The 14,939-nt window shown below is 44.0% G+C and overlaps 1 protein-coding gene across 3 annotated transcripts in view; it reads right to left on the bottom strand.

Moving 5' to 3' along the window:
* Nucleotides 1–228: 228 nt before the first annotated feature.
* LOC128695182 (L-proline trans-4-hydroxylase) overlaps nt 229–14,939 on the bottom strand; it is a 55,712-nt gene continuing 41,001 nt past the window's right edge. For all 3 annotated transcript variants that reach the window (XM_053785677.2, XM_053785676.2, XM_053785675.2), the window contains exons 2-7: nt 7,300–7,387; nt 6,874–7,066; nt 6,533–6,627; nt 6,119–6,296; nt 2,267–2,461; nt 229–826 (exon numbers count right to left, since the gene is read on the bottom strand). In XM_053785677.2, coding sequence (XP_053641652.2) covers nt 722–826; nt 2,267–2,461; nt 6,119–6,296; nt 6,533–6,627; nt 6,874–7,066; nt 7,300–7,340 — 807 coding nt within the window. In that variant the 5' untranslated portion in view covers nt 7,341–7,387 and the 3' untranslated portion in view covers nt 229–721. The remainder of the gene's footprint in view (nt 827–2,266; nt 2,462–6,118; nt 6,297–6,532; nt 6,628–6,873; nt 7,067–7,299; nt 7,388–14,939) is intronic.

Here is a 14,939-nt window from a genome sequence, read left to right as displayed (position 1 = left end):
ATACACACTCAGTCTTTTTGTACCTCAGTACCTGATAATTTGAAACATACAAGTATATTTCGGGTAACGATGTGGAGACAGATGTAGAGTAAGCTTTATGACAACGTTTCCCTCTATGTAGAGCTTCCGAGTTCTTCATACGAGCGAAACAGTGCAACGGTACCAGTTTGCAATAAGGCACAACGCCTTATCCTACCATAAACTGCCTCGGTGAGAGAAAAACAGAGATCCTTAACAACTGCGTAGGTTTAATGTTGTATACTCTTAAGACTTTAAAAAACTTAATCAGTATAGTGACGAGTGTACCAGAAGTACGATGCTGAGTTCAACTTATAGATACGGTAACATTTAGTAATCTTAGGAAAACAAAGGCACTTCAATAATCTTAAGAAAGCAAAGGCACGTGAATCTAACTCCACAGTCACATAAACCTTCTTGAGTCTTCCTACTGCAAGATTTAAAGATTACCAGTGCAATGTTGCAGCAAATTAATTTTAAATACAATTTACGCCTCGGGGAATGAAAGTTTTATGGAGACATATGACATCGTTGAATTAAGATGAATGACACAGAAATAAACACGAAGAACCTACAGCAAGATGCATGAACACGTCTTTAAGAAGATTGGAAAGCTTGTCAAGACAAGCTTGTTAAGATGACTGGTGGAGCTGGAAAAGGCAAGATGGGTATATGGAAGCATACAAGCAGTGCATTAATCGCCCTAATGAACTCTGTCTTTAATGGAGATGTCATCTTGGAGCTTAATAAACCACTTTCCTCCCAGGGGCTCACTTCCGTCACACTGCAGCAGGGCAGAGTCCGCCACCTGCGACAAACACACCATTATAACGTACACAAAGTTAGAGATGAAAAAATCACAATATAATAACAAATATTATGTCTTATGAGCATATATGTAATATATGAGCAATAAAATCAATACTTCTTGATAACGTGACATATCACAAAAGTGTTTGGATAATAATAACGTTCGAAGCTTTTCAGTATCGATAAAGATCCATTATTAAGTCAGACCACGTGAAATGCGAGGAAAAATGGCGAAATATTGCACGGATCTCAACTAAAGCTGGTGGCGATATGCTTAGTTCACCAACTGTAATATTGGCACCACAGTTGTATTGCTATGAACGTGCCTTTAAATACAGCTTTCTGAAACTGCAGTTTGTACCTTTTATTAAATAAAACTGTTGGTTTTCATATGCCATTTATATATCATTTATTATCGGAGAAGATACAGAGATGTGTACTTTTCATGGTATCTACAGAGATGTACACATTAGGGTGTATGTAACATGTCTACGAGAGAGTGTACAGATGATAGTGTTGAAGTGGGATGAGCCAGATGAAATCATGTTGTGGTAATAGTCGAGTTGTAATCCCTGAGAAACATGTAACATGTCAGAGAAGGTCGTACCTGTGTCATGGGATAGTTTAGTGAGGTATGGAAGGTCGTACCTGTGTCATGGGACAGTTTAGTAAGGTAAGGAAGGGCGTACCTGTGTCATGGGACAGTTCAGTACGGTATGGATGATGATCCTTTTCAAATCACTTGTTCTCTCTAGGCTGGAATACTGCTGTACATTATCATCTCCATTCAAAGCAGGTGAAATCGCAGATCTAGAGAGTGTACAGAGATCCTTTACTGCACGTATAAGTTCTGTCAAGCACCTTAACTACTGGGAACGCTTGGAAGCACTTGACTTGTACTCGTTGGAACGCAGGAGGGAGAGATATATCATAATCTACACTTGGAAAATCTTGGAAGGAATGGTCCCAAATCTGCACACAGAAATCACTCCCTACGAAAGTAAAAAACTGGGCAGGCGATGCAAAATGCCCCCAATAAAAAGTAGGGGCCCAAAACTGTTCAACAGCCTCCCATCAAGCATTAGGGGAATTGCCAATAAGCCCCTGGCTGCCTTCAAGAGAGAGCTGGACAGATACCTAAAGTCAGTGTCGGATCAGCCGGGCTGTGGCTCGTACGTTGGACTGCGTGCGGCCAGCAGTAACAGCCTAGTTGATCAGGCCCTGATCCATCGGGAGGCCTGGTCATGGACCGGGCCGCGGGGGCGTTGATCCCCGGAATAACCTCCAGGTAACCTCCAGGTATGGAAGGTTGAATATATGCCATTGGACAGTGCAGTAACGTAAGGAAGGTCGTATCTGTGTCACGGGACAGTTTAGTAAGGTAAGGAAGGTCGTACCTTGGTCATGAGACAGTATAATAAGATAAGGAGGGTCGTACCTTGGTCATAGGAGTGTACTGTGGGTGGTGGTGTTGCTTGTAAGGGTTGTTGGAACGCTTGTTGAATGCCACAATGAAGACCCAGCGACGATTATCAGAGCTGTTCTGGTCGGAGGTGTGAAGGAGGTTACAATGGAAGAACAGTATGTCCCCCGCCTTCATCTCCACATATATGTGCTCCAGTACCTTCTGTGCCTGCGTCAGAGTGAGAATACAGGTGTTAGTCACATATATGTGCTCCAGGACCCTCTGTGCCTGCATCATGGTGAGAGAATAGGTGTTAGTGAGTGAAATATTTTATCATAGCCGGTTCAAACATGGACTGGTGTGATGGGATCCGTGACTTTCACCAATCAGCTATATTAGTGAAAGAGTAATAGCAAGATTAAATAATCAAGGAAGGAGAACCACAAGAGGAAAAAAACTGACGGAACACAGAAAAAGAGGAGAGAGAATGGGCAGAACAAGCCACACTTTGTACCATAAAATGAAAATTGTGTAATGTGGTCAGGGAGAACCTTCCACACGTTCCACTTGCCATGAAGGTGGAAAGTAAGTTTTTAAGTCCACAGAATGAACGAAAGTGTCTAATATTCTCGCTCTCTTCGTCTCTTTATTTTGCAGTTGACATGCGTAACGTAATTGGCCTTCCCCGTAAGAGGTAGTGGCTGGAGTGAGAGGCAGTGACTGGAGTGAGAGGTAGTGACTGGAGTGAGAGACAGTGACTGGGGTGAGAGGTAGTGACTGGAGTGAGAGGTAGTGACTGGAGTGAGAGGTAGTGACTGGAGTGAGAGACAGTGACTGGGGTGAGAGGTAGTGGCTGGAGTGAGAGGTAGTGACTGGAGTGAGAGGTAGTGACTGGAGTGAGAGGCAGTGACTGCGGTGAGAGGTAGTGGCTGGAGTGAGAGGTAGTGACTGGGGTGAGAGGTAGTGGCTAGAGTGAGAGGTAGTGACTGGAGTGAGAGGTAGTGACTGGAGTGAGAAGTAGTGGCTGGAGTGAGAGGTAGTGGCTAGAGTGAGAGGTAGTGACTGGAGTGAGAAGTAGTGGCTGGAGTGAGAGGTAGTGGCTGGAGTGAGAGGTAGTGACTGGGGTGAGAGGTAGTGACTGGGGTGAGAGGTAGTGACTGGAGTGAGAGGTAGTGACTGGAGTGAGAAGTAGTGGCTGGAGTGAGAGGTAGTGACTGGAGTGAGAGGTAGTGACTGGAGTGAGAAGTAGTGGCTGGAGTGAGAGGTAGTGACTGGAGTGAGAGGCAGTGACTGCGGTGAGATGTAGTGGCTGGAGTGAGAGGTAGTGACTGGGGTGAGAGACAGTGACTGGAGTGAGAGGTAGTGGCTGGAGTGAGAAGTAGTGGCTGGAGTGAGAGGTAGTGGCTAGAGTGAGAGGTAGTGACTGGAGTGAGAAGTAGTGGCTGGAGTGAGAGGTAGTGACTGGAGTGAGAGGTAGTGACTGGAGTGAGAGGTAGTGACTGGATTGAGAGGTAGTGGCTGGAGTGAGAGGTAGTGACTGGAGTGAGAGGTAGTGGCTGGAGTGAGAGGTAGTGGCTGGAGTGAGAGGTAGTGGCTGGAGTGAGAGGTAGTGGCTGGAGTGAGAGGTAGTGGCTGGAGTGAGAGGTAGTGGCTGGAGTGAGAGGTAGTAGCTGGAGTGAGAGGTAGTGGCTGGAGTGAGAAGTAGTGGCTGGAGTGTGAGGTAGTTTCTGGAGTGAGATGTAGTGGCTGGAGTGAGAGGTAGTGGCTGGAGTGAGAGGTAGTGGCTGGAGTGAGAGGTAGTGACTGGAGTAAGAGGCAGTGACTGGGGTGAGAGGTAGTGACTGGAGTGAGAGGTAGTGACTGGAGTGAGAGGTAGTGACTGGAGTGAGAGGTAGTGGCTAGAGTGAGAGATAGTGGCTGGAGTGAGAGGTAGTGACTGGAGTGAGAGGTAGTGGCTGGAGTGAGAGGCAGTGACTGGAGTGAGAGGTAGTGGCTGGAGTGAGAGGTAGTGGCTGGAGTGAGAGGTAGTGACTGGAGTGAGAGGTAGTGGCTGGAGTGAGAGGTAGTGACTGGAGTGAGAGGTAGTGGCTGGAGTGAGAGGTAGTGGCTAGGCAGAGATGTGTACAATAAATTAAGGAGGGCTTGAGTGTGTACCCACCTAACTGTTGTTGCATGGGTCCGGACATAGCTCGTGTGTGTGTATTTGTGTGTGTGTGTGTGTACATAGTTATATGTTGTTGCAGGGGTCGAGTCTTGGCTCCTGACTTGTTATAACAACTTGCCGTGATTGGATTCACTTTTTATGGTCTCATGAGCTTTTATCATTCCTTTTCTTGAAGCTGTGTATGAAGTCTGAATCCACCGCTTTTCATTCCTCTCCACCCTCAGACTCAAGTATTTCCTGGCGCTCATGTGGCTCATCTATGCTTTTAACTTCCAACGGAGCCCTCATATACTACACGTTTCTTGACTCTCGAACACACTTTCACCCTACGAACACACTTTCACCCTACGAACACACTTTCACCCTACGAACACACTTTCACCCTACGAACACACTTTCACCCTACGAACACACTTTCACCCTACGAACACCCGTTCATCCTATCAAGTTCTCTGAGTGTTTCATGTGTACTCTGAATATTTCCTTTGTTGCAATCATGTGTACTATGAATATTTCTTTTGTTGCAATCATGTGCTCTGAATATTTCCTTTGTTGCAACCATGTGCTCTGAATATTTCCTTTGTTGCAATCATGTGTTCTATGAATATTTCCTTTGTTCAAATCATGTGTTCTCTGGTACGTCTGATGTCGAACAGTTTTTTTTTTTTTTTAGTCTTCGTAGGTCTCCCTGATCAGCTCTGGGACCAGTTTTGTTGCAAAGCTCTGGTCTTTCTATAGCTTTTATATACTTTTATTACGTGTGGCTCTCTGCCCTAAAATCTGCTTTTGTTCAGCAGTGATACTGCAAAACAAGCTTTAACTGGGACAACGTTGTCTAATAAAAGTTAGTTCTGCAACGTGTGTCTCTTCTTCACTATTGTCTGCACTACGACTTTTGGATTCTGCTCATCTTTTGTTATACCGTTTCTAGTTATGTACATCACGTTTTCCCTCACATCACCTATTTGTTGTTGGGGTGGTCTTCCTGGCCAGCTAGTTTTTTTTACTCCAATTTCATGGACCAGGAAGATGAAAAGTTCTTGAGGGTTTTGAGAGGAGGTGCAATTGGGAGGGATATTGTTTATTGTTGTCTTCAGGGCTGTGGGTGATGGGGGAGGTGGAGGGGAAGAAGTGATGGTATAGATGGTAGATTATAAGAAGTGCTGATGATAATGTAGAGCTGTGATGAGGAGAGGGTAAGCCTGAGGGTTCTAAGGAGTTGTGTCTGGTAATGGCATGGAAAAATGTCAGGTCTAGAGATGACTGTATACTGCTGTATGTAGAGTTGGGTTGAAAGTATTTATTGTGTCATCTGGTGGGGGAGGTAAATTGTAGTGTTGTTAGGGTAAATTGCCTTTCATGTACGAGGTGAGGGTGCAGTAGCGGCTTGCCTGAGGTAAGGCGGGGGTAGAGGTATTTTGGGAATGGAGGGGAGCTTGGATTATCTTGGACCTGGGGAAGGGGTTTGTTTCTTGAGACTGAGTTCCTGCTGTTTAGTGAGAGTCCTGTCGGTCCTGTTGTGAAAAGAAGTGACATTTATCGTTTATAATTTTGAGATGTTTGTTTACAACATCGCCTGCTATGGCAGCAGAGGCAAGATATCAATACACATTGTTCTTCCTCACACTGTTGACACCAGTGAGAGGGTCATCTTATGACAAAGAAACGTCAGTCTTTTTTTTTTTTAACTTGACGAATAAACCAACAGCCACAACACCCACCTGCTCTACTCTTTCTGGGTCAGCTCCCAGCTGCTCGCCGATCCTGGAGTGATCAATGCGCCCAAGACGGTGTGATCCTCTCAGCACCTGCAGGCAACTGTTCTCTCTGGTACAGTCGTCCACGGGGATGAACACTGATGCCATGTCAGGGTACAGACAACCGTTGTTGTACCAGTAGCTGTAACCCAACACTATCAATCAAAATACTGCTAATAGACACCTACTTTAAAGTGCACAATTTAAATTTGAAAAATTTAACTCTAGTATCATCAGCAAATCTCTTCGAAAAGTGTATGAAACACAGAAATTCTATCTAGAGGTGAAAAGTACTTCAATGTGGTGTGATATACACTAAATTAATGTATACAATCAATGGCTCTTACTGGCAGCGTCACTATTGTCAGCGGTACTCACCCATAGTCTTGGTGCCAGACGTGGCGACCACCTGTATGGGCATCCTTCATCATCAGCTTACTGTGGTAGTGATAAACCTCGTCTCCACCCATTAACTGCCGAGGCACAGGTCACGAGTCAGTAGTGACATAGGTCAGGGATCACAGTAGTGAGAGAGGTCTTAGTGGCAAGATAGTGGGGACACAAAAGTCAGTGACGAGAGATAGGATATAGTAGAGACAGGTCAAAGGCCACAGTAGAGAGGTGAGAAGTCACATTGGTGATAGGTCGGAATGGGGAGAAAGACAAAAGTTACGGTGCATTGAAACTCTCTCCCCCACATAATATCTTGTCGTACCTACCTGCTCCATCGTCCCAGCCACACGCTGCATCCTAGCCAGACGACCGGTGATGTCGTCCCCAGGGTGGTTCCACAACGACACACGGCTCCGACGACTTTTGCCGTCGTCGCGGCTGTAGGCACGAGCCTGGATCCCCTGGTCGTCATCCACGGCTCTCTTTACCTTCTCCACCTCAGCCTTCGTCAACATATTCCTGGAAATGACTCGAAGGATAGATGAGGTAACCCAAGATTGGCTACACTGGTAGGTGAAGTAACCCAAGGCTAGGTACATACTTGGGTATCACTGTTACGCTGACTTACACCAGGGTATCACTGTTACGCTGACTTACACCAGGATGTCACTGCCACACTGACATACACCAGGGTATCACTATTGCGCTGTACACCACAATGTCACTGTCGCACTGACATACACACTACCCACCTGACGAGGATGTAGCCATTGCTGTCGTAGGCTTCCTTCATGGCAGGAGTTACACTCCAGGTGGCTGCGTCATAGATGAACTCTGAATCTGATCAAGGAAATAAAGATATATACAGTACTGTATATAGTGTATTTCGGTATATTTTTAACACACTGGCCTTCTGCTACCCAGGTTGGGTGATCTGGAAAAGAAGACACACTTTCAACATTCTTTCTGTTACTGTCTCTCCAGAGGCGTACTGACCATACAGTTCAGATGACTCTCCAAACTGTAGGATTAACGTATCGCAACGGCTCATGTTATCAGAATTTGTAAGTTACAAGAATACAGAAAGAAAAAAAAATAATTCAGACGACTGATATAAAGGTACAATAAAATGATGTCGAAATAATATTAATCTTATTTAACAGACTATAAAAATGTGACTCAGTTAACTATGAGAAAAATAACCTACAAAATTAGGATGTCAAATACAAGCTCAAGTTAACAGTGAACGAAAAACTATGAAATACGTCAAAATTATCCTTGTAGAAAAGGTCAAGTCAGGTATACTTAGAAACAAAACACTGAAAATAGGCCTATATTAACAATGACAAGAATTTTCTATAGATAATACAAATATTTCAGGTGCAACAACCCACATCAAACATTCCTAGAAACATAACAGCTGTAGCCAGCTGTAGTTACCACCTGTATCAGGCTGGTGCAGTGTACCAGCTGTGTGACTTACCACCACTATAACTTAGTGACTCACCTCAACTCTGGGGTGATTAAATGTGTGGAAGTGTTCCTTAATGGTGCTGGAAGTGTTCCTTAATGGTGCTGGAAGTGTTCCTTAATGGTGCTGGAAGTGTTCCTTAATGGTGCTGGAAGTGTTCCTTAATGGTGCTGGAAGTGTTCCTTAATGGTGCTGGAAGTGTTCCTTAATGGTGCTGGAAGTGTTCCTTAATGGTGCTGGAAGTGTTCCTTAATGGTGCTGGAAGTGTTCCTTAATGGTGCTGGAAGTGTTCCTTAATGGTGCTGGAAGTGTTCCTTAATGGTGCTGGAAGTGTTCCTTAATGGTGCTGGAAGTGTTCCTTAATGGTGCTGGAAGTGTTCCTTAATGGTGCTGGAAGTGTTCCTTAATGGTGCTGGAAGTGTTCCTTAATGGTGCTGGAAGTGTTCCTTAATGGTGCTGGAAGTGTTCCTTAATGGTGCTGGAAGTGTTCCTTAATGGTGCTGGAAGTGTTCCTTAATGGTGCTGGAAGTGTTCCTTAATGGTGCTGGAAGTGTTCCTTAATGGTGCTGGAAGTGTTCCTTAATGGTGCTGGAAGTGTTCCTTAATGGTGCTGGAAGTGTTCCTTAATGGTGCTGGAAGTGTTCCTTAATGGTGCTGGAAGTGTTCCTAATGTTCATAGAAACATTGTTTGGTTCAATATATTTATTTACCATTTTAAACAAATGTTTTATGATATTCTTTTCCTTCATTTTTCTGTGTAAGTGTCAACCATGTTTCCTTGTTCTTGTTTCACCCATAGTAAAGTTCTTGTTTCACCCATAGTAAAGTTCTTGTTTCACCCATAGTAAAGTTCTTGTTTCACCCATAGTAAAGTTCTTGTTTCACCCATAGTAAAGTTCTTGTTTCACCCATAGTAAAGTTCTTGTTTCACCCATAGTAAAGTTCTTGTTTCACCCATAGTAAAGTTCTTGTTTCACCCATAGTAAAGTTCGTTTCATCCCTGGTAAAGTTCTTGTTTCACCCCTGGTAAAGTTCTTGTTTCACCCATAGTAAAGTTCGTTTCATCCCTGGTAAAGTTCTTGTTTCACCCATAGTAAAGTTCGTTTCATCCCTGGTAAAGTTATTGTTTCACCCATAGTAAAGTTCTTGTTTCACCCATAGTAAAGTTCTTGTTTCACCCATAGTAAAGTTCTGTTTCACCCATAGTAAAGTTCGTTTCATCCCTGGTAAAGTTCTTGTTTCACCCATAGTAAAGTTCGTTTCATCCCTGGTAAAGTTCTTGTTTCACCCCTGGTAAAGTTCTTGTTTCACCCATAGTAAAGTTCTTGTTTCACCCATAGTAAAGTTCTTGTTTCACCCCTGGTAAAGTTCTTGTTTCACCCATAGTAAAGTTCGTTTCATCCCTGGTAAAGTTCTTGTTTCACCCATAGTAAAGTTCTTGTTTCACCCATAGTAAAGTTCTTGTTTCACCCATAGTAAAGTTCTTGTTTCACCCATAGTAAAGTTCGTTTCATCCCTGGTAAAGTTCTTGTTTCACCCATAGTAAAGTTCGTTTCATCCCTGGTAAAGTTCTTGTTTCACCCATAGTAAAGTTCTTGTTTCACCCATAGTAAAGTTCTTGTTTCACCCATACTAAAGTTCTTGTTTCACCCCTGGTAAAGTTCTTGTTTCACCCCTGGTAAAGTTCTTGTTTCACCCCTGGTAAAGTTCTTGTTTCACCCCTGGTAAAGTTCTTGTTTCACCCATAGTAAAGTTCTTGTTTCACCCCTGGTAAAGTTCTTGTTTCACCCCTGGTAAAGTTCTTGTTTCACCCCTGGTAAAGTTCTTGTTTCACCCCTGGTAAAGTTCTTGTTTCACCCCTGGTAAAGTTCTTGTTTCACCCCTGGTAAAGTTCTTGTTTCACCCCTGGTAAAGTTCTTGTTTCACCCCTGGTAAAGTTCTTGTTTCACCCATAGTAAAGTTCTTGTTTCACCCTTGGTAAAGAACCTAGACTTAACTACAGTGTCTATGTTGTGGAATATTTTGTATGTCGTAATCATATCACATCTATTCGTCCCTCTTCTAATACTTTTTTTCCTTAACAGTTAATTCCTCTCAACTCAGGTGTTATCTGGATGCACTCATTTATACTTTTATGAGTTTCTCTCTGTGTATTACGAGACGAAGGTTGCAAACAAGCGCTGAATACTAAAACAAGGAGTCACGTATTAAGTAAAGTGTATGTTGAACCTGTCTAGTTTCTTGAAGGACATTCTCATGTTTGCAAACTTAGAGAGAATAACATCAACAACCTAGATTATGGAAACTTTAAGGAGGTTAGGGGGGGGGACAGATCCATTGTTGTTCATTCAGTCTCTTTTCACCGTCTTCCATCTTCATCATTATTCTTTTGTTGGGGTTAAACTCAAGAGTCATCATTTATTCGACATTTTGTGAAGTCTGTCCAGTTGCTCCTGCAGTCCTTTTCTATGTAGATTTACATCTTGTTTTATTTTACTATTGTCTCTTTTCTCATGTCTTGTGTTGTTACCACTAGTTCTGGAATGGAGTGATTTCCTCACTTTCTGCCAGTGTCTCTCAGGGGAACTAAGTGGGTGATTAGGGAGTGCAGTCCTGTACATTTGCTGCTCAGTATTTCTCCACCTCTCTCTTTGTGCTCTCCACTGCTTTTTCACCCCATTGTCTGAACTTGTAACAGTATTCCCTGTTTTCAAGAGCTCGATCTCAGTTTACAAACTGAATGAGGCTGTCAGTGAAGCTTTCTGTTACTGACATTCTTTCAAAATAACGCAGTGGTTTCATAACTTTGCTGATGAGAAATTTCAGACCGCGTCGTTATCTCCCCATCTGGTAAAAAATATCACCTGTAGTCTCCCTTTTTTTTCCCATAAATTATCTTATATCCCTGTTTCCATTCTCACATCTTTAGTAATTCAACATTTTCTTTAGACAGTGAATTATCAGTGTCCTTCCTCAGTTACGATGAATTAGACAGATGTGCAACATCTGGGTATCTTTATTTGTAGACGTTTCGCTATCCAGTGGCTTTATCAATACAATACTTCGACATCATATGAAGACTAGGAATGTATACAGCTGCAGACAGTGCAAGATGAGGTAATCGGTTCCTCATTTCTCTGTTACTATAGTCATTCAGCACAGAAAGATTTGTCTGTTGATTTATGACATGTACCACGTCTTGTACCATGTATTGCACCACGTCTTGTACCATGTATTGCACCACGTCTTTCACCATTCCTTGTACCACGTCTTGCATAGTTTTATCATTCACATACAGGCTTTCAAACCTTCGTCTTCCACTTTCTTCCTTCCTTTCTTTGCTGCATCTTCATCATCCCTCATTTCCTCTACCTCATCATCTGGTGTATTTCTGTTTTGCTTGCCTTGTTTCAGCCTCAGTCAGCTGCTTCTCTCTCTCTCTCTCTCCATCCCTACATTCTCCTATTTCATTCTTTTATCTTTTAGCTCCATCTTTCCCAATTAATTTCATCTTTTCTTCAAGTTGCTCATTAATTGTAGTCGTCAGCCCTACAATCAACAATTTAAGTTTAATATTAGTGATGACAAACAATACCCACAAGTGATGAATGACGCTTGTGCAACAATTCTCTATCTTTACTGATGAAATATTTTGCCTGCTTTGCCTCTCTTTTTTACATTAAAGCAAATTTCAAAATGTACTTCTGTTCACCGAGCTACCTCACTTTTGTACATAAAAACAATTACTCAGTAACATATATCTAGTTCTTAAGTAATGTGTAAGCATTAGTAATAGTCTGCCAGAAGTGCACATGCACGTTAATGGCTTTCATTGTGCTTAACAATAAACATAAAATGTCTTGATTTCTACAAGTACATGTACAAGGTGTACAGACCATAGCTGACATCAGTGACATACTACTATAGAAAAAGCCACTTGTTATGCTGAGCATTTAGGGTAAATTAGGTCAGTTTTGTCCCAGGATGCGACCCACACCAGTCGACTTATACCCAGGTACCCATTTTACTGATGGGTAACATAGACAACCGGTGTAAAGAAACACGCCCAATGTTTCTACCCTCGCCAGAAATCAAATACTGACCCTCACAGTGTGAAGCGAGAGCTTTAGCCACCAGGTCAAGGGGCACCGCTTATAACACGTAAACCACACTTTGTATACTGCGCAAATAAAGTTTGTACAATAAGGTCTTCATCAGTCGAATACATGAGAATGTAAGGTTACAGACTAGTATGTACTTTTAAAGTTATGACCTATATGTATTCATCTACATGTGGTTGCAGAGGTCGAGTTACAGCTCCTGGCCTCGCCCCTTCGCTGGTCGCTACTAGGTCCACTCTCTCTCCCGGCTCCAAGAGCCTTATCATACCTCTTCTTAAAGCCATGTATGGATCCTGTGTGCGTGTGTGTGTGTGTGTTCTCACCTAGTTGTACTCACCTAGTTGAGGTTGCGGGGGTCGAGTCCGAGCTCCTGGCCCCGCCTCTTCACTGATCGCTACTAGGTCACTCTCTCTGAACCGTGAGCTTTATCATACCTCTGCTTAAAGCTATGTATGGATCCTGCCTCCACTACATCGCTTCCCAAACTATTCCACTTACTGACTACTCTGTGGCTGAAGAAATACTTCCTAACATCCCTGTGATTCATCTGTGTCTTCAACTTCCAACTGTGTCCCCTTGTTACTGTGTCCCATCTCTGGAACATCCTGTCTTTGTCCACCTTGTCAATTTCTCTCAGTATTTTGTATGTCGTTATCATGTCCCCCCTATCTCTCCTGTCCTCCAGTGTCGTCAGGTTGATTTCCCTTAACCTCTCCTCGTAGGACATACCTCTTAGCTCTGGGACTAGTCTTGTTGCAAACCTTTGCACTTTCTCTAGTTTCTTTACGTGCTTGGCTAGGTGTGGGTTCCAAACTGGTGCCGCATACTCCAATATGGGCTTAACGTACACGGTGTACAGGGTCCTGAACGATTCCTTATTAAGATGTCGGAATGCTGTTCTGAGGTTTGCTAGGCGCCCATATGCTGCAGCAGTTATTTGATTGATGTGCGCTTCAGATGTGCCTGGTGTTATACTCACCCCAAGATCTTTTTCCTTGAGTGAGGTTTGTAGTCTCTGGCCCCCTAGACTGTACTCCGTCTGCGGTCTTCTTTGCCCTTCCCCAATCTTCATGACTTTGCACTTGGTGGGATTGAACTCCAGGAGCCAATTGCTGGACCAGGTCTGCAGCCTGTCCAGATCCCTTTGTAGTTCTGCCTGGTCTTCGATCGAGTGAATTCTTCTCATCAACTTCACGTCATCTGCAAACAGGGACACCTCAGAGTCTATTCCTTCCGTCATGTCGTTCACAAATACCAGAAACAGCACTGGTCCTAGGACTGACCCCTGTGGGACCCCGCTGGTCACAGGTGCCCACTCTGACACCTCGCCACGTACCATGACTCGCTGCTGTCTTCCTGACAAGTATTCCCTGATCCATTGTAGTGCCTTCCCTGTTATCCCTGCTTGGTCCTCCAGTTTTTGCACCAATCTCTTGTGTGGAACTGTGTCAAACGCCTTCTTGCAGTCTAAGAATATGCAATCCACCCACCCCTCTCTCACTTGTCTTACTGCTGTCACCATGTCATAGAACTCCAGTAGGTTTGTGACACAGGATTTCCCGTCCCTGAAACCATGTTGGCTGCTGTTGATAAGATCATTCCTTTCTAGGTGTTCCACCACTCTTCTCCTGATAATCTTCTCCATGATTTTGCATACTATACATGTCAGTGACACTGGTCTGTAGTTTAATGCTTCATGTCTGTCTCCTTTTTTAAAGATTGGGACTACATTTGCTGTCTTCCATGCCTCAGGCAATCTCCCTGTTTCGATAGATGTATTGAATATTGTTGTTAGGGGTACACATAGCGCCTCTGGTCCCTCTCTCAATACCCATGGGGAGATATTATCTGGCCCCATTGCCTTTGAGGTATCTAGCTCACTCAGAAGCCTCTTCACTTCTTCCTCGGTTGTGTGCACTGTGTCCAGCACATGGTGGTGTGCCCCACCTCTCCGTCTTTCTGGAGCCCCTTCTGTCTCCTCTGTGAACACTTCTTTGAATCTCTTGAGTGTGTGTGTGTGTGTGTGTGTGTGTGTGTGTGTGTGTGTGTGTGTGTGTTAGTTACCATTTTGTCCTAGGCACATGTCGATTAGACACTAGGCCTGTAGTATACGTGTGTGTGTGTGTGTGTGTGTGTTACCATTTTGTCCTAGGCACATGTCGATTAGACACTAGGCCTGTAGTATACGCGCGTGTGTGTGTGTACTCACCTAGCTGTGGTTGCAAGGGTTGAGTCATAGCTCCTGGCCCTGCCTCTTCACTGGCCACTACTGGGTCACTCTCCCTGCATGCATGCATGTGCGTGTGTGTACGTACTCACCTAATTGTGGTTGCTGGGGTCGAGACTCAGCTCCTGGCCCCACCTCTTCACTGAGCGCTACCAGGTCCTCTCTCTCCCTGTTCCATGGGCATTATCATACCTCATCTTAAAGCTATGTATGGTTCCTGCCTCCACTACCTCACTTGCTAGACTATTCCACTTATCTGCTCCCTCTCTAAGGACCCACGGGGAGATGTTGTCCGGTCCCATTGCCTTTGAGGTATCGATGTCCCTTAGCAGTTTCTTCACCTCCTCATCTGTATGTATGTCGTCCAACACTTGTTGGTGTATTCCTTGCTGGTGTCCCCATCTGGTCTGTCCCCCCAGAGTCCTTCTTGTCTCTACTGTAAACACTTCCTTAAATCTCGTGTTGAGCTCCTCACATACCTCTTGATCGTTTCTTGTGAGTTCTCCACCTTCTTTCCTCAGCCTTATCACCTGGTCCTTGACTGTTGTCTTCCTCCTAATGTGGCTATACAGC

The sequence above is a fragment of the Cherax quadricarinatus genome, chromosome 35 (genome assembly GCF_038502225.1).
Source record: "Cherax quadricarinatus isolate ZL_2023a chromosome 35, ASM3850222v1, whole genome shotgun sequence".
Lineage (NCBI taxonomy): Eukaryota > Metazoa > Arthropoda > Malacostraca > Decapoda > Parastacidae > Cherax > Cherax quadricarinatus.
Note: the sequence above shows the minus strand (reverse complement) of the source record. Positions and strands in the feature narration are given on the sequence as shown.